At 43.6% G+C, this 25,684-nt stretch overlaps 1 protein-coding gene across 3 annotated transcripts in view; it reads right to left on the bottom strand.

Moving 5' to 3' along the window:
* Positions 1–2,661: 2,661 nt before the first annotated feature.
* The window catches only part of LOC143764627 (streptomycin biosynthesis protein StrI-like), a 38,598-nt gene continuing 15,575 nt past the window's right edge, over positions 2,662–25,684 (bottom strand). For 2 of the 3 annotated variants that reach the window (XM_077250409.1, XM_077250410.1), the window contains 6 exons: positions 22,865–22,973; positions 22,564–22,694; positions 21,624–21,731; positions 15,831–15,949; positions 4,960–5,116; positions 2,663–3,342 (listed from right to left, as the gene is read on the bottom strand). In XM_077250409.1, the coding sequence (XP_077106524.1) occupies positions 3,194–3,342; positions 4,960–5,116; positions 15,831–15,949; positions 21,624–21,731; positions 22,564–22,694; positions 22,865–22,973 (773 nt within the window). In that variant the 3' untranslated portion in view covers positions 2,663–3,193. Of the gene's footprint in view, positions 3,343–4,959; positions 5,117–15,830; positions 15,950–21,623; positions 21,732–22,563; positions 22,695–22,864; positions 22,974–25,684 lie in introns of all 3 variants that reach the window. The other variant, XM_077250411.1, reaches the window with a different exon arrangement.

Here is a 25,684-nt window from a genome sequence, read left to right as displayed (position 1 = left end):
TGTGTAGCGATGATGTGAAAAAGGTCACAGAAGTTCACAGCTGATGAACTCCAGTCACCTCACTGACAGTCACCGCTAGCTGCCTGAGTGTGTTCTGGCTGGCATGCTAAGCAGTCGCTTCATGCCAACGCTCAACGAAACCAGCCGAATGTAGCAGAGCTGGAGTTCTTCGTGGGACAAATGGATTGTCGTCGGACAGGTGTTGAATACGGTGGATTATTATTTTTCATTTTACAGTAATAAATGGGAAAGAGAGGGTTGGGGAGTGTTTATTAAAAATAAAGGAGTCTGTGTCTTTCTTTCAATTAAAGTATTTAATTCTGGCTGTGTACTTTTTACTATCTGACTATGGGGTTAATAATTGGGAGTATTATAGACGCCTCTCCATTACTAACCCCTGGGCCTGAGGTCAGCTGACAATACAAAGCTGACATCAACCCCAACCCTATTACCCCACTTGCCACCGCGCTGGGGCAAGTGGGAAAATTGTCACATCTTATCGATGCGCCACCTCTGGGGTGGCCAAGGGCTGATGTTCTCAGTCTTAGAGGGGCCAATATCTATGGCCCCTTCCTAGCCTATTAATATCAGCCTGCAGCTGTCTTCCTAGGCTTTGCTGGTTATTAATTATATGGGAGACCCCACGTAAATGTTTTTTGGGGGTCCCCCAATTTATTAACCAGTAAAGGCTAAGTATACAGCTGTGAGCTGATATTAGTAACCTGGCAAGCTCTATGTTTATTATCTCCTTCCTAGACTATAAAACATCAGCCCCATCTGTCGGATTTCCCTCAACAGGTTAAAAAAAAAAAGTAAGGGAAGGGAAGTTATCGCCATTTTTTTCTTTAATTTAGTGAATTATTAGCTAAATATGTGTACAGTAAACTACACATGCCCTGAACTTGATTACTTGATTATATATCTCAATGAAATCTATCTATATCTGTATCTAACATTGTTTTATTAGTTAGTAAGATAGCTTGAAATGACAGAATTCCTATATGTAAAAGCTGATGTTAAAAACGCACTGCATACGGAGGTCAGGTGAGAAAAATCGCATTGTACTCTCACATGACACTCGTCCCACTTTTGAGGACCAACATTGGACAGATTTTATAAACGCAGATGAGTGTGAGCCCTAAGGGGGTTGTACTCATATCATATACACAGTTGAAACCAGAAGTTTCCATACACTATATAAAAAGACACATCTGCATTTTTTTCTCAATATCTGACATGAAATCATAATAAACCTTTCCCGATTTAGGTCAATTAGGATTACCATAATTATTAATATTTGCCAAATGCCAGAATAATGAGAGAATGTTTTATAGCATTTTTATTACCTACTGCAAAGTCAAAAGTTTACATACATTTCATTAGTATTTAGTGCCATTGCCCTTAAACTGAATTACTGGAGTCAAACCTTTGGGATCTCCTTCCACAAGCTAATAGTTGGTCGGAATTTGGGCCCATTCCTCCTGACAAAACTGGTGTAACTGATCCAGGTGTGTAGGTCGCCTTGCTCGCACCGGCCCTTTCAGTTTTGCTCATAAATTTTCAATAGGATTGAGATCAGGGCTTTGTGATGGCCACTCCAAAACATTGACTTTGTTATCCTTAAGCCACATTGTTACCATTTTGGCAGTATGCTTCAGGTCATTGTCCATTTGGAGGACTCTGTTCCACCCAAGCTTTAACTTCCTGGCTGATGTCTTGAGATGTTGCTTCAGTTTTGCCACATAATCTTCTTTTCTCATGATGCCATCTATTTTGTGAAGCGCACCAGTCCCTCCTGCAGCAAAACAACCCTACAACATGATTCACAGTTGGGATGGTGTTCTTAGGCTTTCAAGATTCTCCCTTTTTCCTCCAAATGTAACGATGGTCATTAGGCCCAAACAGTTCAATTTTAGTTTCATCAGACCACAGGACATGTCTCCAAAAATTAAGGTATTTGCTCTACTGTGCATCTGCAAACATTAGTCTGGCTTTTTTAGGTTTCTTTTGCAGTAATGGCTTCTTCCTAGCAGTGGCCTTTCAGCTCATGTTGATACAGTACTCGTTTCACTGTAGATAGTGACACAATCTTATCAGCTTCCGCCATCATCTTCACAAGGTCTTTTGCTATTGTCCTTGGGTTGATATGCACATGTCGGACCAAAGCATGTTCATCTCTGGGACACAGAACCCGTCTCCTTCCTGAGCGGTATGACGGCTGGACATTCCCATCTTGTTTGTACTTGCGTATAATTGTTTGTACAGATGAACAAGGCACCTTCAGGTATCATGAAATTGTACCCAAGGATGAGCCAGACTTGTGCAAGTCCAAAATTCTCTTCCTGGTATCTTGGCTGATTTCTTGATACTTTCCCATGATGCTACACAAAGAAGCAGTGTGTTTCATGTGTGCATTAAAATACAGCCACAGGTGTGTCTCTAACTCAGATGTTGCAAAAAAAAAAAAAAAACTATCAGAAGCTTCCAAACACATGACATCATCATATGGGCGGTCCAGAATTGTTTAAAGGCATAGCAATCTTAGTGTATCTGAATTTTTCACTTTGCAGTAAATAATAAAAATGCCTTAAAACATTCTCTCTCTCATTATTCTGGCAATTGGCAAATATTAATAATTATGGTAATACTAATTAACCTAAAATGGGAAAGGTTTATTCTGATTTCATGTCAGATAGTGAGAAAAACATGAATATGTGTCTTTTTATATATTGTGTGTAAACTTTTGGTTTCAACTGTAAATTCCATGTTTCACCAAGAACATTTCTTTGATAAGCAATTTTAGGGGAATGTGTCCACTTCAAAGCAGCATGTGTCAGCTGGTAACAGTAACCCTGACCCTCATATGGTGCCCGATGACGGGGATTTTGTGACTGAACAGTGAATTATTTTCCAAAATGACTGAGGACATGTTCACGTTACCATATGAATTTCTTTGTTGCTGTATTGATGATTTTTGCAAAGAAAGATCTCCCTCATGAAGAAAGGGAAAATAAAGATTATTACTTTGGATACAAAGGAAGGCCATCACTGTGCACTGTCAGGGCAGTGCCAAACTGAAAGTCAAGTGCAAGTTAGCATTTCTAGAGGCCACTGCTATACACGGGGGAAAACACAAGGAGTTTTAGGCCAATATCTTCCCCCAGAATTGAGCCTTGGGAATAAGGCTATAGCGTCATATAACCTCAGTCTTGATAATGCATATGTCCACAGCTTCATTTGTCATGTCGACAGCAGAGCCACTCTGCCAGGACTTTTCAGCAGCTGACGCAACTCTCAGCGCACAGACATACTGCTCTTTGGTAATGATTGGGTGTGATATGCCTGGAAAATATAAGCACATTAAGTTATGTAACTTCTGCAGGCGCTATGTATTGAGACAACCTGAAGGTCTATGGACGTAACCGTCACAGACTATTGTGATTTTTTATGTATAAAGAATTAATTTACTATATATATAAAGTCACATTGTAAATAAATATCATAATAAATCCCCAGATCTACATCCTTCTACAGAACCTAATAATTGTATGATACAATATTGTTCTGCTCCAGGAAGACATCCAGGCCTCTCTTGAACCCCTCGACTGAGTTCGCCATCACCACCTCCTCAGGCAAGCAATTCCAGATTCTCACTGCCCTAACAGTAAAGAATCCTCTTCTATGTTGGTGGAAAAACCTTCTCTCCTCCAGACGCAAAGAATGCCCCCTTGTGCCCGTCACCTTCCTTGGTATAAACAGATCCTCAGCGAGATATTTGTATTGTCCCCTTATATACTTATACATGGTTATTAGATCGCCCCTCAGTCGTCTTTTTTCTAGACTAAATAATCCTAATTTCGCTAATCTATCTGGGTATTGTAGTTCTCCCATCCCCTTTATTAATTTTGTTGCCCTCCTTTGTACTCTCTCTAGTTCCATTATATCCTTCCTGAGCACCGGTGCCCAAAACTGGACACAGTACTCCATGTGCGGTCTAACTAGGGATTGGTACAGAGGCAGTATAATGCTCTCATCATGTGTATCCAGACCTCTTTTAATGCACCCCATGATCCTGTTTGCCTTGGCAGCTGCTGCCTGGCACTGGCTGCTCCAGGTAAGTTTATCATTAACTAGGATCCCCAAGTCCTTCTCACATTACTGATCGTGTACTGATCCTGAGTTACATCCTGTATTATACCCCAGAGCTGCGCTCACTATTCTGCTGGAGCAGTCACTGTGTACATACATTACATTACTGATCGTGTACTGATCATGAGTTACATCCTGTATTATACTCCAGAGCTGCACTCACTATTCTGCTGGTGGAGTCACTGTGTACATACATTACATTACTGATCCTGTACTGATCCTGAGTTACATCCTGTATTATACTCCAGAGCTGCACTCACTATTCTGCTGGTGCAGTCACTGTGTACATACATTACATTACTGATCCTGTACTGATCCTGAGTTACATCCTGTATTATACCCCAGAGCTGCACTCACTATTCTGCTGGTGCAGTCACTGTGTACATACATTACATTACTGATCCTGTACTGATCCTGAGTTACATCCTGTATTATACTCCAGAGCTGCACTCACTATTCTGCTGGTGCAGTCACTGTGTACATACATTACATTACTGATCCTGTACTGATCCTGAGTTACATCCTGTATTATACTCCAGAGCTGCACTTACTATTCTGCTGGTGCAGTCACTGTGTACAGACATTACATTACTGATCCTGAGTTACATCCTGTATTATACTCCAGAGCTGCACTCACTATTCTGCTGGTGCAGTCACTGTGTACACACATTACATTATCTAATCTGTAAAGCCTGTGTTCTATAACCTTATCTGCGCTGGCACAGATGTTTATCATCATTGATATAACTTCTTCACCGAGTTCATTGATAAGTTGGAATAAGAACAGAGAAGCGTGACTTTCCCACTGACCTCTGATGGTACGGATGAAATGTCTGAAGAGCTCTTTGTAGGCTTCTCTGTATCTCTCGTTGTGTGTTTGGTAGGGCGTAGGGAAAGATGAGCCGTTCTCTATAATGCACAACGGGTTCTGATTGTCTAAACGTAACGATCCTTGTAAACCAAACAACTAGGAAGAAGAAAGCAATGATATGTTACGTACATAGAACCAATAGCCAAGGAGCCATTGCTAAACCTCCAGGTCTGTGAGTTGGCCTTCAGTAAACCTCATCAGGACCATTCATATTTTAGAAAACCCTCTTTAAACACCCTTTAGGACATGCTTAATGAGTGGGAGGTTTTCTATTGAGGATCCTCATTTCTTGGCCAGCGAGGAGAGTGGTTACAGCAAGTGTCTCTCCTCTAGGAGGACATGTCCTGTATAAAGCCTCATTCACACATCAGTATTTTCCACGTACGAAAAAAATGATCTGATTATTTTGATTAGTCTTTGAGAGTTCGGTCCAAGTGTCATCAGTTTTTCTCATACGTGGAGAAAAAAAAAGAAGCTCTCCACTTTCTGAATTCTGTCAGTCCGTGAAAATGAGAGGACACCCCAATATCATCCGAGTGCAGTGTGATTTTTTCACAGACCTATAGACTTTCATTGCCTATTTTGACCAGATCCTCACAATCTAGCAGGAGCACGTCTAGTGCCCATTAGTAGGGGTGAGCGGACCTGTAGAAGTTTGGGTTCTGGTACCCGTCCGAACTTTAGTCCAAAGTCAGTCAGTCTCTCTCTTTTGTAATAGTTTTCCTCCCCTTCTTTAAGGCTACGTTCACATTTGCGTTGTGCGCCGCAGCGTCGGCGCCGCAACGCACAACGCAAACAAAAACGCAGCAAAACGCATGCACAACGCTGCGTTTTGCGCCGCATGCGTCCTTTTTTTCATTGATTTTGGACGCAGCAAAAATGCAACTTGCTGCGTCCTCTGCGCCCGGACGCGGGCGCCGCAGTGATGCATGCGGCGCAAAACGCAAGTGCGACGCATGTCCATGCGCCCCCATGTTAAATATAGGGGCGCATGACGCATGCGGCGACGCTGCGGCGCCCGACGCTGCGGCGCTGACCGCAAATGTGAACGTAGCCTTAGACATATCTTTTTTTTATTTTTACATCGACAGTTATACAAATGCTTTCTTTTGCAGGGTGAGCTGCAGTTTTGATTGTCACAATTACATTGACCATATACTGTACTATAGTGGAATGAAATGGTGAAAAAATGCAATTCCACCATTGTTTTTTAGGATTTGTATTTACAGTGTTCATAAAATGACCTGTCAATATAATATTTCACGTCAGTATGAATACTGTGATATCAAAGTTGTATAGGTTTTTTTGGGGGGTTTTAGTGGTTAAAACAAATCTGAACTTTGTAAAAAAAAAAAATATATACATTTTTGTTAGGGTAGCTGTTTTATTTTTTGAAAATGGAAGCTGGCTGAAGGAATATTTTCTGTGGCGGGCTGGTATTTTTACTGATACAGTGTTGAGGTACATATGATGTTTTATTAGTTTCTATTGCATTTTCTGTGAGTCGTGTAGCAGCTGAAAACCAGCAATTGTGGAGTTTGTTTTTCCCCCCACTTAAACGACATTTACTGTACGCTTTACGTACCCTTATCTATTTCAATAGACCAGACTTTTACATTATTTTAATTATTTTTTAAATGGGAAAAGAGTGTGATTATTTTTTTTAAATATATATTATTATAACATTTTTTTTTAAATATTTTACTTACTTTTTTAGTTTACTTAGGGGGCAGGGGGCTTGAACCCTAGCTTTACATACTGCAATACCTCTGTTACAGTAAAGGCCCCGTCTCACATAGCGATTTACCAACGATCACGACCAGCGATACGACCTGGCCGTGATCGTTGGTAAGTCGTTGTGTGGTCGCTGGGGAGCTGTCACACAGACCGCTCTCCCCAGCGACCAACGATCAGGGGAACGACTTCGGCATCGTTGAAACTGTCTTCAACGATGCCGAAGTCCCCCTGCAGCACCCGGGTAACCAGGGTAAACATCGGGTTACTAAGCGCAGGGCCGCGCTTAGTAACCCGATGTTTACCCTGGTTACCAAAAAAAACAAACAGTACATACTCGCCTTTCGGTGTCCAGGTCCCTCGCCGTCTGCTTCCTGCTCTGACAGTGCCGCCGTACACTGAGAGCAGAGCGCAGCGGTGACGTCAGCGGTGCTGCGCTCTGCTCTCGCTGTACGGCCGCACTCAGTCAGAGCAGGAAGCAGACGCCAAGGGACCTGACGGGCAACAGATGGTGAGTATGTACTGTTTGTTTTTTTTGGTAACCAGGGTAAACATCGGGTTACTAAGCGCGGCCCTGCGCTTAGTAACCCGATGTTTACCCTGGTTACCAGTGAAGACATCGCTGGATCGGTGTCACACACACCGATTCAGCGATGTCAGCGGGACCTCAACGACCAAAAAAAGGTCCAGGCCATTCCGACACGACCAGCGATCTCACAGCAGGGGCCTGATCGCTGGTATGTGTCACACATAGCGAGATCGCTACTGAGGTCGCTGTTGCGTCACAAAACTTGTGACTCAGCAGCGATCTCGCTAGCGATCTCGCTATGTGAGACGGGGCCTTAACTGTCTCATTCAGTTGTGTGAAAAAGTGTTTGCCTCCTTCCTAATTTCCTACTCATGTTTGTGACATTTAAATGTTTCAGATTACCAAACAAATTTCAATATTAGACAAAAATAACACAAGTAACACAAAATACAGTTTATAAATCAAGGTCTTTATTAAGGTAAAAAAAAATCCAAACCTACAGGGTCTTGTGTGAAAAAGTGATTGCCCTCTAAACCTAATAACTGGTTGAGTCTCCCTTAGCAGCAACAACTGCAATCAAGCATTTGTGATAACTGGCAATGAGTCTTTTACAAGGCTCTGGAGGAATTTTTGCCCACTCAGCTTTGCAGAATTGTTGTAAGTCAGTCACACTGGAGGGTTTCCCAGCATGAATCACCTTTTTAAGGTCATGCCACAGCATCTCCATGACATTAAGGTCAGGACTTTGACTAGGCCACTCCAAGATCTTAAATTTTGCTTTTCTTAAGCCATTCAGAGGTGTACTTGCTGGTGTGTTTTGGATCATTGTCCTGCTGCATAACCCAAGTGCGCTTCAGCTTGAGGTCAGAAACACATAGCCGGACATTCTCCTTCAGGATTATTTGGTAGACAGCAGAAGTCATGGTTCCATTTATCGCAGCAAGTCTTCCAGGTCCTAAAGCAGTAAAACAGCCCCAGAGCATCACACTACCACCCACCATATTTTACTGTTGGTATGATGTTCCTATTCTGAAATGCTGTGTTACTTGTACGCCAGATGTAATGTGACATACACATACGTACATACTTTAACTTTTGTCTCATTAGTCCACAGAGTATTTGCCCAAAAGACTTGGGGATCATTAAAATGTTTTCTGGCAAAACTGAGATGAGCCTTCATGTTCTTATTGATCAGAGGTGATTTTTGCCCAGTCTCTTTCTTATGTTGGAGTCATGAACACTGACCTTAACTGAGGCAAGAGAAGACTGCAGTTCTTTGGATGTTGTAGCTGACAGAAAAACTCCCATGTAGAAAAATTAAAAAAATTACACTTTATTGATCAAATACAAACATAAAACCAAGATTAAAAAGAGAATCTACTGCAAAGTATGTTGCTATATAATAGTTTATTATAGAAACGTTCACTAGACTTATCAGATACATACAGAACAAGAAGTCCATATGGAGAAATGTGCTGCTATTATAATAAGACATCTCAGGAAACACATATTACATATCTCTATCTAATATCAGATGAGAGTCATAATGACAGTCACAAAAAATAGGAGAATCTGCATATATAGAATATATATATATATATATATATATATATATATATATATATATATATATATATATATATATATATATATGTATGATTCTCATCTGACTCCACTAGGTGGAGACACTGTGCTATGTATTGCTGTTTCATGAATAGGAGACAGAGATATCTACGGGTAATATGTGCTTCTCCGGAGACGTCTTATTAATATAACAGCACATTTCTCCATATGGACTTATTGTCCTATATGCATCTGATGTGAAATCTAGTGAACGCTTCCATAATATAAATCATTATATGCTTACCAGCGACATATTTTGCAGCAGATTCTCTTTATAATCTTGGTTTTATGTTTGTATTTGATCATGTTAAATTCTCAATAAAGTGTAATTTTTCTACATGGGGGTTTATCAGTTGGCTATATGTTCTATTTTACTCCCATATAACTTATAGGACCTTCTTAGCCTATCAGTTCTTTAGATGTTGTTGTGGGGTCATTTATGACCTCTTTGATGAGTTGTCGCTGCGCTCTAGGGGTAATTTTGGTCACCGGCCACTACTGGGAAGGTTCACCACTGTTCCATGTTTTCACCATTTATGGATAATGGCTCTCACTGTGGTTCACGGGAGTCCCAAAGCTTTAGAAATGGCTTTATAACCTTTTCCAGACTGATAGATCTCAATTACCGTATATACTCGAGTATAAGCCGACCCGAGTATAAGCCGACCCTCCTAATTTTGCCACACAAAACTGGGAAAACTTATTGACTCGAGTATAAGCCTAGGGTGGAAAATGCAGCAGCTACCGGTAAATGTCAAAAATAAAAATAGATACCAATAAAAGTAAAATTAATTGAGACATCAGTAGGTTAAGTGTTTTTGAATATCCATATTGAATCAGGAGCCCCATATAATGCTCCATACAGTTCATGATGGGCCCTATAAGATGCTCCATACAAAATACGCCCCATATAATGCTCCATACAGTTCATGATGGGCCCCATAAGATGCTCCATACAAAATACACCCCATATAATGCTCCATATTAAAATACACCCCATATAATGCTGCATAAAGGTTCATGGTCCCATAAGGTGCTCCACACATTATACCCCAAGAGATACTCCACACATTATGCCCCATAAGATGCTCCATACATTGTGGCTCCATAAGATTCTCCATACATTGTGGCCCCATTCGATGCTCCATACATTGTGGCACCATACAATGCTCCATACATTGTGGCACCATACAATGCTCCATACATTGTGGCACCATACAATGCTCCATACATTGTGGCACCATACGATGCTCCATATATTGTGGCCCCATACAATGCTCCATATATTGTGGCCCCATACAATGCTCCATAAATTGTGGCACCATACAATGCTCCCTATATTGTGGCACCATACAATGCTCCATATATTATGGCACCATACAATGCTCCATATATTGTGGCACCATACAATGCTCCATATATTGTGGCACCATACAATGCTCCATATATTGTGCCACCATACAATGCTCCATATATTGTGCCACCATACAATGCTCCATATATTGTGGCACCATACAATGCTCCACACATTTGCCCCATTTGCTGTTGCTGCGATTAAAATTAAAAAAAAATCAAATACTCACCTCTCTTCGCTCAGGCCCCCGGCACTTGCGATAGTCACCTTCCTGCTGCTCTGTCTTCCATCCTCTGCCATGACTGTTCAGGCAGAGGGCGGTGCGCACACTAATCGCGTCATCGCGCCCTCTGACCTGAACAGTCACAGCCAGAGGACGGAAGACAGAGCAGCCCGCAGCGGTGGAACGAGAAAGGTGACTATCGCACACTGCTCACCTCCCCGTCATACTCACCTGCTCCCGGCGCCATCCATGGCAGCGTCTGTCAGATGGTCTCCGGGGAACCGGCGGCATCTTCCTATGTTCAGCGGTCACGTGGTACCGCTCATTAAAGTAATGAATATGGACGCATATTCATTACTTTAATGAGCGGCATGTGACAGCTGAACACAGGAAGATGCCGCCGGCTCCCGGAGACCATCTGACAGTGAGATGCTGCCACGGACCGAGCCGGGAGCAGGTGAGTATATCACCGCGCCACTCCATCCCCCCTCCGCTGACAATGACTCGAGTATAAGTCGAGAGGGTCACTTTCAGCCCAAAAAAGTGGGCTGAAAATCTCGGCTTATACTCGAGTATATACGGTACTTTGTTTCTCAATTGTTCCAGAATTTCTTTGGATAGCAGCATAATGTCTAGCTTTTGAGAATATTTTGGTCTACTTCACTTTGTCAGGCAGATCCTATTTAAGTGATTTCTTGATTGAGGACAGATGTGGCTGTTACACTGGCCAACAGTGAAAATGTTTCTGAAATGAAAATAGCTGGTTTGTAATAATTTTAGCATCCTAAAAACGAATATGTTACTTAAAAATCATTATTAGCTCTTGTTGCTGAGATACAGGTCATTTAAGATTATTATGCAGGAAAATAGGGAAATTTTGAATTTTCAACAAATGTGTATTGGTAAACCTGATTACAGACCTGTTGAACCAATGTCAGCCATTTTATAAATTGTGTCTGCATAGTTTGTACTAATTGAAGTCTCTTTCTCTTGTTGCAGTAATTTTGTGGAGAGAATTTACACTTTGAAAATGCCTCGTAAATGTGCAAATATTGTTAACAATTTTTGTTACGTGTGTGGTTATGTGACATTTGCCAACCAAAGAAGACCAATTACTCCACTTGTGAAGACTGCTTACCATCATTACTTTGCTTATACGTGGCACTTAAATACGTGGCACTTATACGTGGCACTTAAATACGTGGCACTTATATACGTGGCATTTTGAGACCTATAATTTTTCCACATTTTGGTCCACAGAGTCATGTGAGGTCTTGTTTTTTGCGGGACGAGTTGACGTTTTTATTGGTAACATTTTCGGACACGTGACCATTTTTTATCACTTTTTATTCCGTTTTTTGTGAGGCAGAATAACCAAAAACCAGCTATTCATGAATTTCTTTATACCGTTCTGCGTTTGGTAAAATTGATAAAGCAGTTTTATTCGTCGGGTCAGTACGATTACAGCGATACCTCATTTATATCATTTTTTAATGTTTTGGCGCTTTTATACGATAAAAACTATTTTATAGAAAAAATAATTATTTTGGCATCGCTTTATTCTGAGGACTATAACTTTTTTATTTTTTTGCTGATGATGCTGTATGGCGGCTTGTTTTTTGCGGGACAAGATGACGTTTTCAGCGGTACCATGGTTATTTATATCCATCTTTTTGATCGCGTGTTATTCCACTTTTTGTTCGGCGGTATGGTAATAAAGCGTTGTTTTTTGCCTCGTTTTTTTTTTTTTTTTCTTACGGTGTTTACTGAAGGGGTTAACTAGTGGGACAGTTTTATAGGTTGGGTCGTTACGGACGCGGCGATACTAAATATGTGTACTGTACTGTGCAATTTATACTCTTGTAATGAATTCTTCTCGCTACCTACAGCACATACTTCCATGGCGTGTATCTAAAAAACGAGAGCTAATTAAACAATTCTGTGGGTATATTTGAGTTTCTCGACCCAAAATTAGTAATATTTGCCTATTTTCATCAAAGAAACATAAAAAAAGTTGTTTTTTGTTGGCCTGTGAATCAGGCCAGGGTGTGGCTAGGGAATTTGAACGCAGTTTCCCAACGATGTGATAAACCACACGTAATTTATATTTTAAAGGGTGGGGGGCAATCACTATTTCACATGGGGCCCTGTAGGATTGGATTTCTTTTTCCCTTAATAATAAAGAATTTCATTTAAAAATTGCATTTTGTAGTTACTTGTGTTATCTTTGTCTAATCTGAAACATTTAAGTGTGACAAACATGCAAAAGAATAGGAAATCAGGAAGGGGGCAAACACTTTTTCACACAACTGTAGTGCAAATAATGGTTGGGCTTCGCAGGAGCACCAAGATGCGAGCCATGGAGTCATCGGTTAGCAAGATTATGGTATTTTAAGGGTAGCTGCTGTTACAGGCAGATGTCGGCAGTATAACTCAGCTCATCTGCCATAGCGCAGGCATATAGCTACGACTACATTTACTAAGGGGTTAATGAATTAATAAATAACTATAAAATGAAAAATATACAGTACTTCTCAAAAGTTTTAGGCAGAAGTGGAAAAAATGCAAAAAAGTAACAATCGAACAATCACTATTTTCAATTTTCATATGTAAATGAACACATTCAAACTGAAATAGCGGTGTAAGGAAGCTTAAAACTGGGTGAGGAACAGCCAAACTCTGCTACAAAAGTGAAATTGTGGAAGACTGTGCCATGTCACAGGTTATACACCATAGAAAGACTGATACAAGGTAGTTATAGTGCATCAGAACGGTCTCTCCAATGCAAAGGCTTCGGAGCAGACTGAGGGATGAAGATGTGCCATTTAAGATGTTTTTGAAGGAGCACAGAAAAATGTTGCGGACCGCAGTGCGGTGGTTGGCACTTAATGAAGCAGATGAAAGACACATAAAGCGTACTTGTCTTTGAAATCGGAAGACGACCAGCAGTGCCATAAGCTCAAAATTGGCAGAAACCAGTGTGACCCCGCTACGCCCATCTACTGTTCAGTGAAGACTGACCAGTAGGGTTGAGCGAAACGGGTCGGCCATTTTCAGAAGTCGCCGACTTTTGGCAAAGTCGGGTTTCATGAAACCCGACCCGAGCCCTGTGTGGGGTCGGCCATGAGGTCGGCGATCTTCTGAATCTGGTATCGGAATTCCGATACCGAGTTCCGATATGTTTGCGATATCGGAAATCGGTATCGGAATCCACATTTAAGTGTAAAATAAAGAATTAAAATAAAAAATATTGATATACTCACCTCTCCGGAGGCCCCTGGACATCGCCGCTGGTAACCGGCAGCCTTCTTTGCTTAAAATGAGCGCATTTAGGGCCTTCCATGACGTCACGGCTTCTGATTGGTCGCGTGCCGCTCATGTGATCGCCACGCGACCAATCACAAGCCGTGACGTAATTCTCAGGTCCTAAATTCCTCATTCTAGGAATTTAGGACCTGAGAATTACGTCACGGCTTGTGATTGGTCGCGTGAGCGGTCACATGGGCGGCCGCGACCAATCACAAGCCGTGACGTCATCTAAGGCCCTTCACGCGCTCATTCTTAAGAAGGAAGGCTGCCGGAAAGAAGCAGGGCGCGTCCGAGGGTGAGTATATACCTATACCTAATAGGAATATACTCACCCTCGGCTTCTTTCCGGCAGCCTTCCTTCCTAAGAATGAGCGCGTGAAGGGCCTTAGATGACGTCACGGCTTGTGATTGGTCGCGGCCGCCCATGTGACCGCTCACGCGACCAATCACAAGCCGTGACGTCACCGCAGGTCATTCACGTGCTCATTCTTAGGAAGGAAGGCTGCCGGTTAGTACCAGGGCTCGTCCGAGGGTGAGTATATCAATATTTTTTATTTTGATTCTTTATTTTACACTTAAATATGGATCCCAGGGCCTGAAGGAGAGTTTCCTCTCCTTCAGACCCTGGGAACCATAGTATCCCATTGCACTTCATTGGGTTTCGTGTTTCGGCCGACCCCGACTTTTTTATAGGATCGGCCGATTTCACTCGACCCGACTTTTGAGAAAGTCGGGTTTCGTGAAACCCGACCCGATCCTATAAAAATAAAAGTCGCTCAACCCTACTGACCAGTAATGGTCTTCATGGAAGAATTGCAACCTAAAAGCCACACCTTTCACATGGAAACAAGATCATATAACTCACATGTACATGAAAACATTGGTGTAGAAAAGTGGCAGCAGCTGCTCTGGACTGATGAGTGAAAACATCCAGCCCTTCAGCAGCTTGTTCACCGAAGGGCTGGCGTGCGGTGCAATAATGAGTGTCTGCAGGAAGCAGTAAAGCATGGTGGAGGGTCCTTGCAAGTTTGGGACTGAATTTCAGCAAATTTGGTTGGGGATTTGATCAAGATTAATGGTGTTTTCAATGCTGAGAAATTCATGCAGACACTTATACATTTGGGAGGCATCCCCAAATTTATTCTGCAGCAGGAAAAAAACCCAAACATACAGCCACTGTCATTAAGAGCTATCTTCAGCGTAAAAAAAAACCTTAGGGTATGTGCACATGTTGCGAATTTGCTGCGGATTGGCCGCTGCAGATTCGCAGCAGTTTTCCATGAGTTTACAGTACCATGTAAACCTATGGAAAACAAAATCCGCAGTGCACATCCTGCGGAAAAAAAACGCAGAGAAAAATAGCGCTGTTTATTCCGCAGCATGTCAATTCTTTGTGCAGATTCCGCAGCGGTTTACACCTGCTCCAAAATAGGAATCCGCAGGTGTAAAACCGCAGGTGGAATCCGCAAAAAAATTGCGGTAAATCCGCAGTGCGGTTTACCTGCGGATTTACCAAAATCAGTCCAGAAAAATCCACAACACTTTCCGCAACGTGTGCACGTGGCCTTAGGAGTATCAGAAATAATGATATTGCCCCCCCCGAGAGGGACCAGATCTCCACATTATTGAGTCTGTCTGAGAATACATGAAGACACAGAAGGATTTGCCCCAGTCTACATCCACAGAAGATCTGTGGTTAGTTTTCCAAGATGTTTGGGACAACTTCCCTGCGGAGCTCTATCAAAAAATATGTCCAAGTGTACCGAGAAGATTAGATGCTATTTTGAAGACACAGGAGCCCTTCGGCCAGGTTTGTATTTAATAGGAGATCAGTAATTTTACAACACAACAGAATGTAATACTATACTAGTTCCAGAGGTACTAGTATAAATAATGGAAGTTCAAATCCACCCTTTGCTTTTAATGACTTAGCTAAGAACAGACATGAAGACATTGCTGTGTATGGCAGAGCTGGTTTTTGTGGTTCTTGGGGTTAATTCAGCCATATATTCCCTGCAGCAACCATAGTTGACATTACCTCTAGTCTCTGATCACAGGATTTGGTGCAGTGCTGACTGATGTCCAAGTTCACGATGGCTCCACTGGAGAACTTCATGCTGATGCTGACAGTGTCCACATCCTTCAAGGTAGTCATGTCTAAGGCAGAAAGAAATTCTCATATTACTGAAGATCATATGCAAAGCAATCCGTTCTCTCCCATATCACTCCTGAACTTAAAGATGAGGATCCGCTCTACAACTATGTTGGCAGATTTGTTGCAGAAATCCAATATTCCATGTATTGGGGGTTTATATAAATCAATGCACATTCAGTAGAAACAACCTCATTCACAATCTGTCATGAATTGCACATGTGATGACCCATTGGGAGAGCCTCTGAGGTGCCATAACAGCTGAACCTCCTTAAAGTGACCCCATATTACAAACTACACCTCTCAATGAATTCATCTAGGGGGGGGCAGTGATCATATCAAAACCACAGGTGAGTAACTGAATTTTATACCATTGGGAAGTGAAGAAAAAATAATTACCGTATTTTTCGCTTTGTAAGACGCTCCGGATTATAAGACGCACCCCAAATTTTGAGGAGAAAAATAGGAAAAAACTTTTTTTAATAAATTGAGGGGGCTTCTTATAATCCATGCGTCTTATTGCTTACCAGGGGTTGTGGCTGCGGTGGATCAGGGTCCCAGGGTCGTTGCTGGAGGCAGGCGTGGAGCATTGCTGCAGGCTGGGATGATGGGGTCTGCAGGGGGGCTTCGGTGCTGCATGGGGGCTGCTGTGCTGCAGGCTGGGATGAGGGGTGCTGCAGGGGGCTCTGGTGCTGCAGGGGGCTCTGGTGCTGCAGGGGGCTCTGGTGCTGCAGGGGGCTCTGGTGCTGCAGGGGGCTCTGGTGCTGCAGGGGGCTCTGGTGCCGCAGGGGGCTCTGGTGCTGCAGGGGGCTCTGGTGCTGCAGGGCTGTCTCCAGGGCTGTCTCCGGTGCTGCGGGGGGCTCTGGCAACATTTTGTGAAAGACCAGAGCCCCCAGCAGTTCGTCCATGCGTTCCTGTATGACTGACTCCGGGAAAATGGCCGCCGGAATCTCGAGAGATGAGATCTCAGTGCTGAAATCTCATCTCCCGAGATTCCGGCGGCCATTTTCCAGGAGTTAGTCATACTAGAACGCATGGACGAACTGCCGGGGGGCTCTGGTCTTTCACAAAATGTCGCCAGAGCCCCCCGCAGCACCGGAGCCTCCAGCATCACCCGGGGCAGCAGCGGACAACCCCGGCAGTGGCGGCGGGTGACAGCGGCGGCGGGCGACAGCGGCGGCGGGCGGTAGCAGCGGCGGACACCCCCTCATCCCAGCCTGTAATGGTAAGCGGTATATCCGCTTTGTTAGACGCACCCACATTTCCCCCCCAAATTTGGGGGAAATAAAGTGCGTCTTACAAAGCGTAAAATACGGTACATTTTTACCACCAAAATTTTGTTTTAGCACAAAATTTGTCACACGATTTCTGCTGAATGTAGAAATATCACATATATGTCTGCTTAGTCACACAAAGAGACTCAGGATTAACGGAGCGCCATTTGCCTCCTGGAGCCCAGATTTTCTTAGAATAGTTTGAGGACTACACATACAGAGCCCATACGTGCTAGAAGAGCAGAATCCCTCATTTAGGAAATTATACCCCTTTGGGAACTTATCTAAAGGTGTAGTAATGATTTGACTTGATGTGAAGACATCATTTGAATTTAGGAGTGCAGAATTTGCTGAATTTTTGGGGGGGACAAGGAGCCATAGTGCTTTTCCAGAGTCTTTGCTCTACAAGTAACGTGGAAGCCCTCTATATTTTCGTTAACAGATGACAGACCTGAGTGGGGACTCAGAACCCTCAAACTCCCAGGCCTCTGGTAGAGGACCCGAGAATGAGAAAGGACAACAAAGAAGTTAAATAAAGGGAACACTTAAACAACAGAATATAACTCCAAGTAAATCAAACTTCAGTGAAATCAAACTGCCAACTTAGGAAGCAACACTGAGTGACAATCAATTTCACATGCTGTTGTGCAAATGGAATAGACAACAGATGGAAATTATTGGCAATTATCAAGACACACTCAATAAAGGAGTGGTTCTGCAGGTGGGGACCACAGACCACATCTCAGTACCAATGCTTTCTGGCTGATGTTTTGGTCACTTTTGAATGTTGGTTGTGCTTTCACACTCGTGGTAGCATGAGACGGACTCTACAACCCACACAAGTGGCTCAGATAGTGCTGCTCATCCAGGATGGCACATCAATGCGAGCTGTGGCAAGGTTTGCTGTGTCTGTCAGCGTAGTGTCCAGAGGCGCTACCAGGAGACAGGCCAGTACACCAGGAGATGTGGAGGGGGCCGTAGGAGGGCAACAACCCAGCAGCAGGACCGCTACCTCCGCCTTTGTGCAAGGAGGAACAGGAGCCAGAACCCTGCAAAATGACCTCCAGCAGGCCACAAATGTGCATGTGTCTGCACGAACGGTTAGAAACCGACTCCATAAGGATGGTCTGAGCGCCCGACGTCCACAGATGGGGTTGAGCTCCCAGCCCAACACCATGCAGGACGCTTGGCATTTGCCACAGAACACCAGGATTGGCAAATTCACCACTGACGCCCTGTGCTCTTCACAGATCAAAGCAGGTTCACACTGAGCACATGTGACAGATGTGACAGAGTCTGGAGACGCCGTGGAGAGCAACCTGCTACCTACAACATCGTTTAGCTTGACCGGTTTGGCAGTGGGTCAGTAATGGTGTGGGGTGGCATTTCTTTGGAGGGCCGCACAGCCCTCCATGTGCTCGCCAAAGGTAGCCTGACTGCCATTAGGTACCGACATGAGATCCTCAGACCCCTTGTGAGACCATATGCAGGTGCAGTGGGCCCTGGGTTCCTCCTAATGCAGGACAATGCCAGTTCCTGCAAGATGAAGACATTGAAGCTATGGACTGGCCCGCCCGTTCCCCAGACCTGAATCCAATTGAACACATCTGGGACATTATGTCTCGCACCATCCACCAACGTCACGTTGCACCACAGACTGTCCAGGAGTTGGCGGATGCTTTAGTCCAGGTCTGGGAGGAGAGCCCCATAAAAATGTATACTTTATTAAATTCCAAAAAATACCCAAATAGAACAATAGCCTTAGTAGTAGGTAGGTCAAAAATCAAAGCAGGAGATATACTCCCAGATAAGTCTATATAGCAGCAAACCTCAGTACGGTAAAACTAACCGAGTAAGAAGCGAGCCTCAGTAAATAAACAGAGGTAAACCCACCCTCATGTAACAGTACCAGTGATATACCAATGTTGACATGCACTTAGTTATATAGATAACTAATAACTGCCTTGTTATGGACAACTTCATACAGCCACATTATCGTCTCTCCTGATGAACCCAACTCTGGGGGAAACGCGTCGAGAGCTGTGTTTTGATCCGAATGGGGAGTCACTTTATTAGGACCCACAACTACGCACATCTGACAGATGAGTAAAATACTATATGATGTGGTTTTCTTTATTGTAGGGGCTAACCTTGTGTCTGTAGGGAGTCCTCATTTATATCCGCACATCTATATAACTAAGTGCATGTCAACATTGGTATATCATTGGTACTGTTACATGAGGGTGGGTTTACCTCTGTTTATTTACTGAGGCTCGCTTCTTAAGCCCCCGTCTCACATAGCGAGATCTCTAGCGAGATCGCTGCTGAGTCACAAGTTTTGTGATGCAACAGCGACCTCAGTAGCGATCTCGCTATGTGTGACACGTACCAGCGATCAGGCCCCTGCTGTGAGATCGCTGGTCGTGTCGGAATGGCCTGGACCTTTTTTCGGTCGTTGAGGTCCCGCTGACATCGCTGAATCGGTGTGTGTGACACCGATCCAGTGATGTCTTCACTGGTAACCAGGGTAAACATCGGGTTACTAAGCGCAGGGCCGCGCTTAGTAACCCGATGTTTACCCTGGTTACCAGCTTAAATGTAAAAAAAAACAAACAGTACATACTCACCATCTGATGTCCGTCAGGTCCCTTGCCGTCTGCTTCCTGCTCTGACTGAGATCCGGCCGTAAGGTGAGAGCACAGCACAGCAGTGACGTCACCGCTGCGCTCTGCTCTCACTGTACGGCGGCACTCAGTCAGAGCGGGAAGCAGACGGCAAGGGACCTGACGGACATCAGATGGTGAGTATGTACTGTTTGTTTTTTTTGGTAACCAGGGTAAACATCGGGTTACTAAGCGCGGCCCTGCACTTAGTAACCCGATGTTTACCCTGGTTACCCGGTGCTGCAGGGGGACTTCGGCATCGTTGAAGACAGTTTCAACGATGCCGAAGTCGTTCCCCTGATCGTTGGTCGCTGGGGAGAGCGGTCTGTGTGACAGCTCCCCAGCGACCACACAACGACTTACCAACGATCACGGCCAGGTCGTATCGCTGGTCGTGATCGTTGGTAAATCGCTATGTGAGACGGGGCCTTTACTCGGTTAGTTTTACCGTACTGAGGTTTGCTGCTATATAGACTTATCTGGGAGTATATCTCCCGCTTTGATTTTTGACCTACCTACTACTAAGGCTATTGTTCTATTTGGGTATTTTTTGGAATTTAATAAAGTATACATTTTTATGGGGGTTTTTTCTTTTCTTTTGTAAAAATGATTATTTCCCTTGTTTGATATTTAGTTTGTGAGTCCACTGGGAGGAGATCCCTCAGGAGACCGTCCACCGCTTCATCAAAAGCATGCCCAGGCGTTGTAGGGAGGTCATACAGGCACGTGGAGGCCACACACATTACTGAGCATCATATCCTTGTCTTGAGGCATTTCCACTGAAGTTGGATCAGCCTGTAACTTCATTTTTCACTTTGATTTTGAGCATCATTCCAACTCCAAACCCTCCATTGGGATATTAGTTGTGATTATCGTTGATCATTTTTAGGTTTTATTGTTCTCAACACATTCCACTATTTAATGAATAAAGATTTACAACTGGAATATTTCATTCAGTGATATCTAGGATGTGGGATTTTAGTGTTCCCTTTATTTTTTTAAGCAGTGTACTGTATATACACATACATATATTTTTTATTATTTTGTGAAAATTTTTTTTTTTAAAATATATCTTTTTGCAGCCTTGTCGCAGTTATAAAACACTGCATTGCATGCTTTATAAACTGTTAGATCAGACACACAAGATTGTTAGACTATGCATTTGTGGGGTTAAACTGCCAGGAACAGTGCGTGAACAACTCCTGGCAGTGAGAGTCGGAAGTCAGCTGTCAGATTCGCTGAACACCAGGTGGCTATCGTACATGCACAGCTCCTGTTCACTCAAAATTGCCATGATGTATCCATTTGTCCAAGGTCGGGAAGTCCTTCCCAGCCAGGACGTATGGATATGTCTATGGTTGGGAAGGGTTATCGTAAAGGGTTTGTCCGGTCTAAATCGACAAGTCTGCAGTCCCATAGAGTGACTGCAGATTTATCGATTTGGACCGGACAACCTCTTTAAGACATGTACCATGCTTGGAGGGCAGACTGTGATGCACAGACCAGCCGCGAGTCTCCTGACCTGAAATTAACATGCTCATATACATACAGAAGACCTGCAGCCAGTCCATGTATCGTAGTCCCCCTCGGACAGTGAAACATGGACGTCTGACTGAGGCCTTAATTGCAGACAAATCTGCCATGTCATGTTAAATCAGATACAATTTCAGAATACAGCAAAAACCTTCCTAAATAAGAAGTAAAAGTGTTTGCTCATTATGTGACTGTGTAATGAGACATACCTGTGCAGAAAGCATGTCCAAGGGAGAAGACAGTGTCCGGCAGACTCCCTCCAAGTAACCAGAAGACAATGTCTATGTCGTGTAATGCTGAGCTATAGAAAATACCTCCTGTAGAAAAAGTGACGAAATTAATGAGCTGTTTGTTTTATTCACATTGTGGGGTGTTGATGGGTATTCATGATGGCTGGTGGTCTGCTGATGACCCCCGTGCCTGTCATTAGATGCTGAAGCCCTGCTATGTATAGCACGAGCGATCAGACAGCCGCAGCTTCATGTCCCCTAAGGGGACTATTAAATACAGTAAAAGAAGAAAAGAATTTTAAAAAAAATCAAACAAATAAAAAAGGTCTAATCACCCCCCTATAGCCCCATTAAAAACAGTACATTTAAAAAAAAAAAAACACATTTGGTATTGCTGTGTTTTTAAAAGTATCTATCAAAATATAAACTAAATTACCGTAATCCAATTGGTAAACGGCGCAATGAGAACAAAATCAAAACACCGCAACATTGCAATAAGAGGCCACTCAAACATTGTATCTACCCCAAAATGGTATCTGTAGAAATATCAGCTCAGGGTGCAAAAAATAAGCATGCACACAGCCCCATAGCCCGAAAATATAAAGCACAATGGGTTTAGAAAATGGGGGCACAAGCAAATTTTTTTTTTTTCTTTTTACTAATTTCCATTTTTTTTTTCACCACTTAAAAAAAAGTGTGGTATCTGCATAATTGTACTGACGTAGAGATTCATATTGCCAGGTCAGTTTTACCATATAATGAACCTGGTAAATAAAAACCCCAAAAAACAAATGTGAAATAGCATTTTTTTTTGCAATTTCAATGCGGTGTCCAGATTGCACAACCCCGCACTGCAGATATAGCCAATGATTCTTGCTTTTCACCCCACCACTTTGCTCGGCCGCCATATCCTCTTTACCTGACGTCCTGATCTTGCTGACAGAAGAGCAGGGGAAGGTGCGGCTGACTGCAGATAATTTCTGGATTCGGCCCAGAGCATTTTTCTGGTGAATCTTTTTAAATAGATATTGCAATGCGGGATCAAAGCGCCTGTGGAGACACACACATAAACCTTAAGCATGAGGTCTCCAACTTACCGTATGTCTCACCAATCCAGAACCCCTTTAAAGGTGAAGATTATGTAGTTGTGATCAATTACTGCGGCTTCTCACATCACTAGAATACCTATGTGCATAACACATCCCCGATGTATAACTTACTTGTAGAAGCCACAGACCAGAGGTTTCCCCTGTTTCTCAGCCTCATCAAAGCACGCTTCCACCGTCTGCCTGCTCGTGCTCAGCAGCTTCTCACACAGCACAGCCTTCCCTTGAAATAAACACAGAGATCTGTGCAAATATTTGTCAATTCATGAACAGCAGAAATGCATCAGTAGTAAAGAGGGATGCACAAGGATCTTTTTTTTTTTTTTTTTAAATCACATAGTTTTTATTAGAGCATATGACACGCCAGTAACACAGTCTGATACAGTTTCCAGACAGGTACAATGAATACAAAACCGATTAATACATTTTAATTTTATGTAAACAACGCACCCCATAACCAACGCACAAGGATCTTAAGGTACCGTCACACTAGGCGATATCGCCAGCAATCCGTGACGTTGCAGCGACCTGGATGGCGATATCGCTGTATTTGACACGCAGCAGCGATCTGGATCCCGCTGTGAAATTGCTGGTCGCTGCTAGAAGGTCTGCACATTATTTGGTCGCTAGGTCGCCGTGTATCGCCGTGTTTGACAGCAAAAGCGACGATACCAGCGATATTTTACACTGGTAACCAGGGTAAACATCGGGTTACTAAGCGCAGGGCCGCGCTTAGTAACCCGATGTTTACCCTGGTTACCAGCGTAAAAGTTAAAAAAACAAACAGTACATACTCACCTGCGCGTCCCCCAGCCTCTGCTTCCTGACACTAAAGCGCCGGCCCTAAACTGAAAGTGAAAGCAACAGCGGTGACGTCACCGCTGTGCTGTTAGGGCCGGAGCTCAGTCAGCGTCAGGATGCAGAGGCTGGGGGACGCGCAGGTGAGCATGTACTGTTTGTTTTTTTAACTTTTACGCTGGTAACCAGGGTAAACATCGGGTTACTAAGCGCGGCCCTGCGCTTAGCAACCCGATGTTTACCCTGGTTACCCGGGGACCTCGGCATCGCTGGTCGCTGGAGAGCGGTCTGTGTGACAGCTCTCCAGCGACCACACAGCGACGCTGCAGCGATCGGCATTGCTGTCGCTATCGCTGCAGCGTCGCTTAGTGTGACGGTACCTTTAATGTTACAGAACATAGTTATATTTGTATACAGCCATCAGATACAAGTGTCAGAATACACAGCTCATCAAAGTTCGCCTACAATAGGCAAGTGAGCAGCAGACCTGGACCACAAAGTAACTGAAGAAGAATGTGTTTGATCAGCCATGTTTTCTTTACAGTAGGTGGACAGTCGGGTGTGTGTGTGTGTGTGTGTGTGACACTAATCTAGGGAAAGGATGAAGGAAACCATGGATTTCTGAAACTAGTAGGAAGGAATTGGTCCATTACATACCCCGTAATCTAACACGTGGCCATTGACGTCACGGAGGTCCTGCTGGCTTCACGCTCTCTGGAGGTAAATCAACGTGATAGCCACGCTAGCGCACTGCTGATATTTGGGGCCGGCCGGGACAGCACTCCAGAAGAATTTCACAGAGAATGTATTACTCCTAACTGGAATTCAACGCACTAGAAGACTCCAGCATTTAGATGTACCTTACAACAGCAAAAAGTACTGCAATGAGCTAAACAAATAAGTTCCTACCTATGTGTCAGTATCATTCCTCTGGTGACTATTTTATGACATAACAGTCCTTTTTAATAATCTTTTTTTCTTTTTCACCTTTTATTTATCTGAGTGGGGGCATCTTAGTGCGAACATTAGCATTCTAATCTATATAATATAATATATCCGGCATGTACCGCGCGTGGAGGGAGCTCAGCTCCGGTCACTGCTGTTAGACACAGATAACGGCTATGTAATAGAATATATCCGGCATGTATCACATGTGGAGGGAGCGCAGCTCCGGTCACTGCTGTTAGACACAGATAACGGCTATGTAATAGAATATATCCAGCATGTATCACATGTGGAGGGAGCTCAGCTCCGGTCACTGCTGTTAGACACAGATACCGGCTATGTAATAGAATATATCCGGCATGTATCACATGTGGAGGGAGCGCAGCTCCGGTCACTGCTGTTAGACACAGATAACGGCTATGTAATAGAATATATCCAGCATGTATCACATGTGGAGGGAGCGCAGCTCCGGTCACTGCTGTTAGACACAGATACCGGCTATGTAATAGAATATATCCGGCATGTATCACATGTGGAGGGAGCTCAGCTCCGGTCACTGCTGTTAGACACAGATACCGGCTATGTAATATAATATATCCAGCATGTATCACACATGGAGGGAGCTCAGCTCCGGTCACTGCTGTTAGACACAGATAACGGCTATGTAATATAATATATCCGGCATGTATCACATGTGGAGGGAGCTCAGCTCCGGTCACTGCTGATAGACACAGATAACGGCTATGTAATATCATATATCCGGCATGTATCACATGTGGAGGGAGCTCAGCTCCGATCACTGCTGTTAGACACAGATAACGGCTATGTATTATAATATATCCGGCATGTATCACATGTGGAGGGAGCTCAGCTCCAGTCACTGCTGTTAGACACAGATAACGGCTATGTAATATAATATATCCAGCATGTATCACATGTGGAGGGAGCGCAGCTCCGGTCACTGCTGTTAGACACAGATAACGGCTATGTAATAGAATATATCCGGCATGTATCACATGTGGAGGGAGTGCAGCTCCGGTCACTGCTGTTAGACACAGATAACGGCTATGTAATAGAATATATCCGGCATGTATCACATGTGGAGGGAGCTCAGCTCCGGTCACTGCTGATAGACACAGATAACGGCTATGTAATATAATATATCCAGCATGTATCACATGTGGAGGGAGC

The sequence above is a fragment of the Ranitomeya variabilis genome, chromosome 4, assembly GCF_051348905.1.
Source record: "Ranitomeya variabilis isolate aRanVar5 chromosome 4, aRanVar5.hap1, whole genome shotgun sequence".
Lineage (NCBI taxonomy): Eukaryota > Metazoa > Chordata > Amphibia > Anura > Dendrobatidae > Ranitomeya > Ranitomeya variabilis.
The sequence above is the reverse complement of the archived record's forward strand: the minus strand, read 5'-3'. Positions and strand labels throughout refer to the sequence as shown.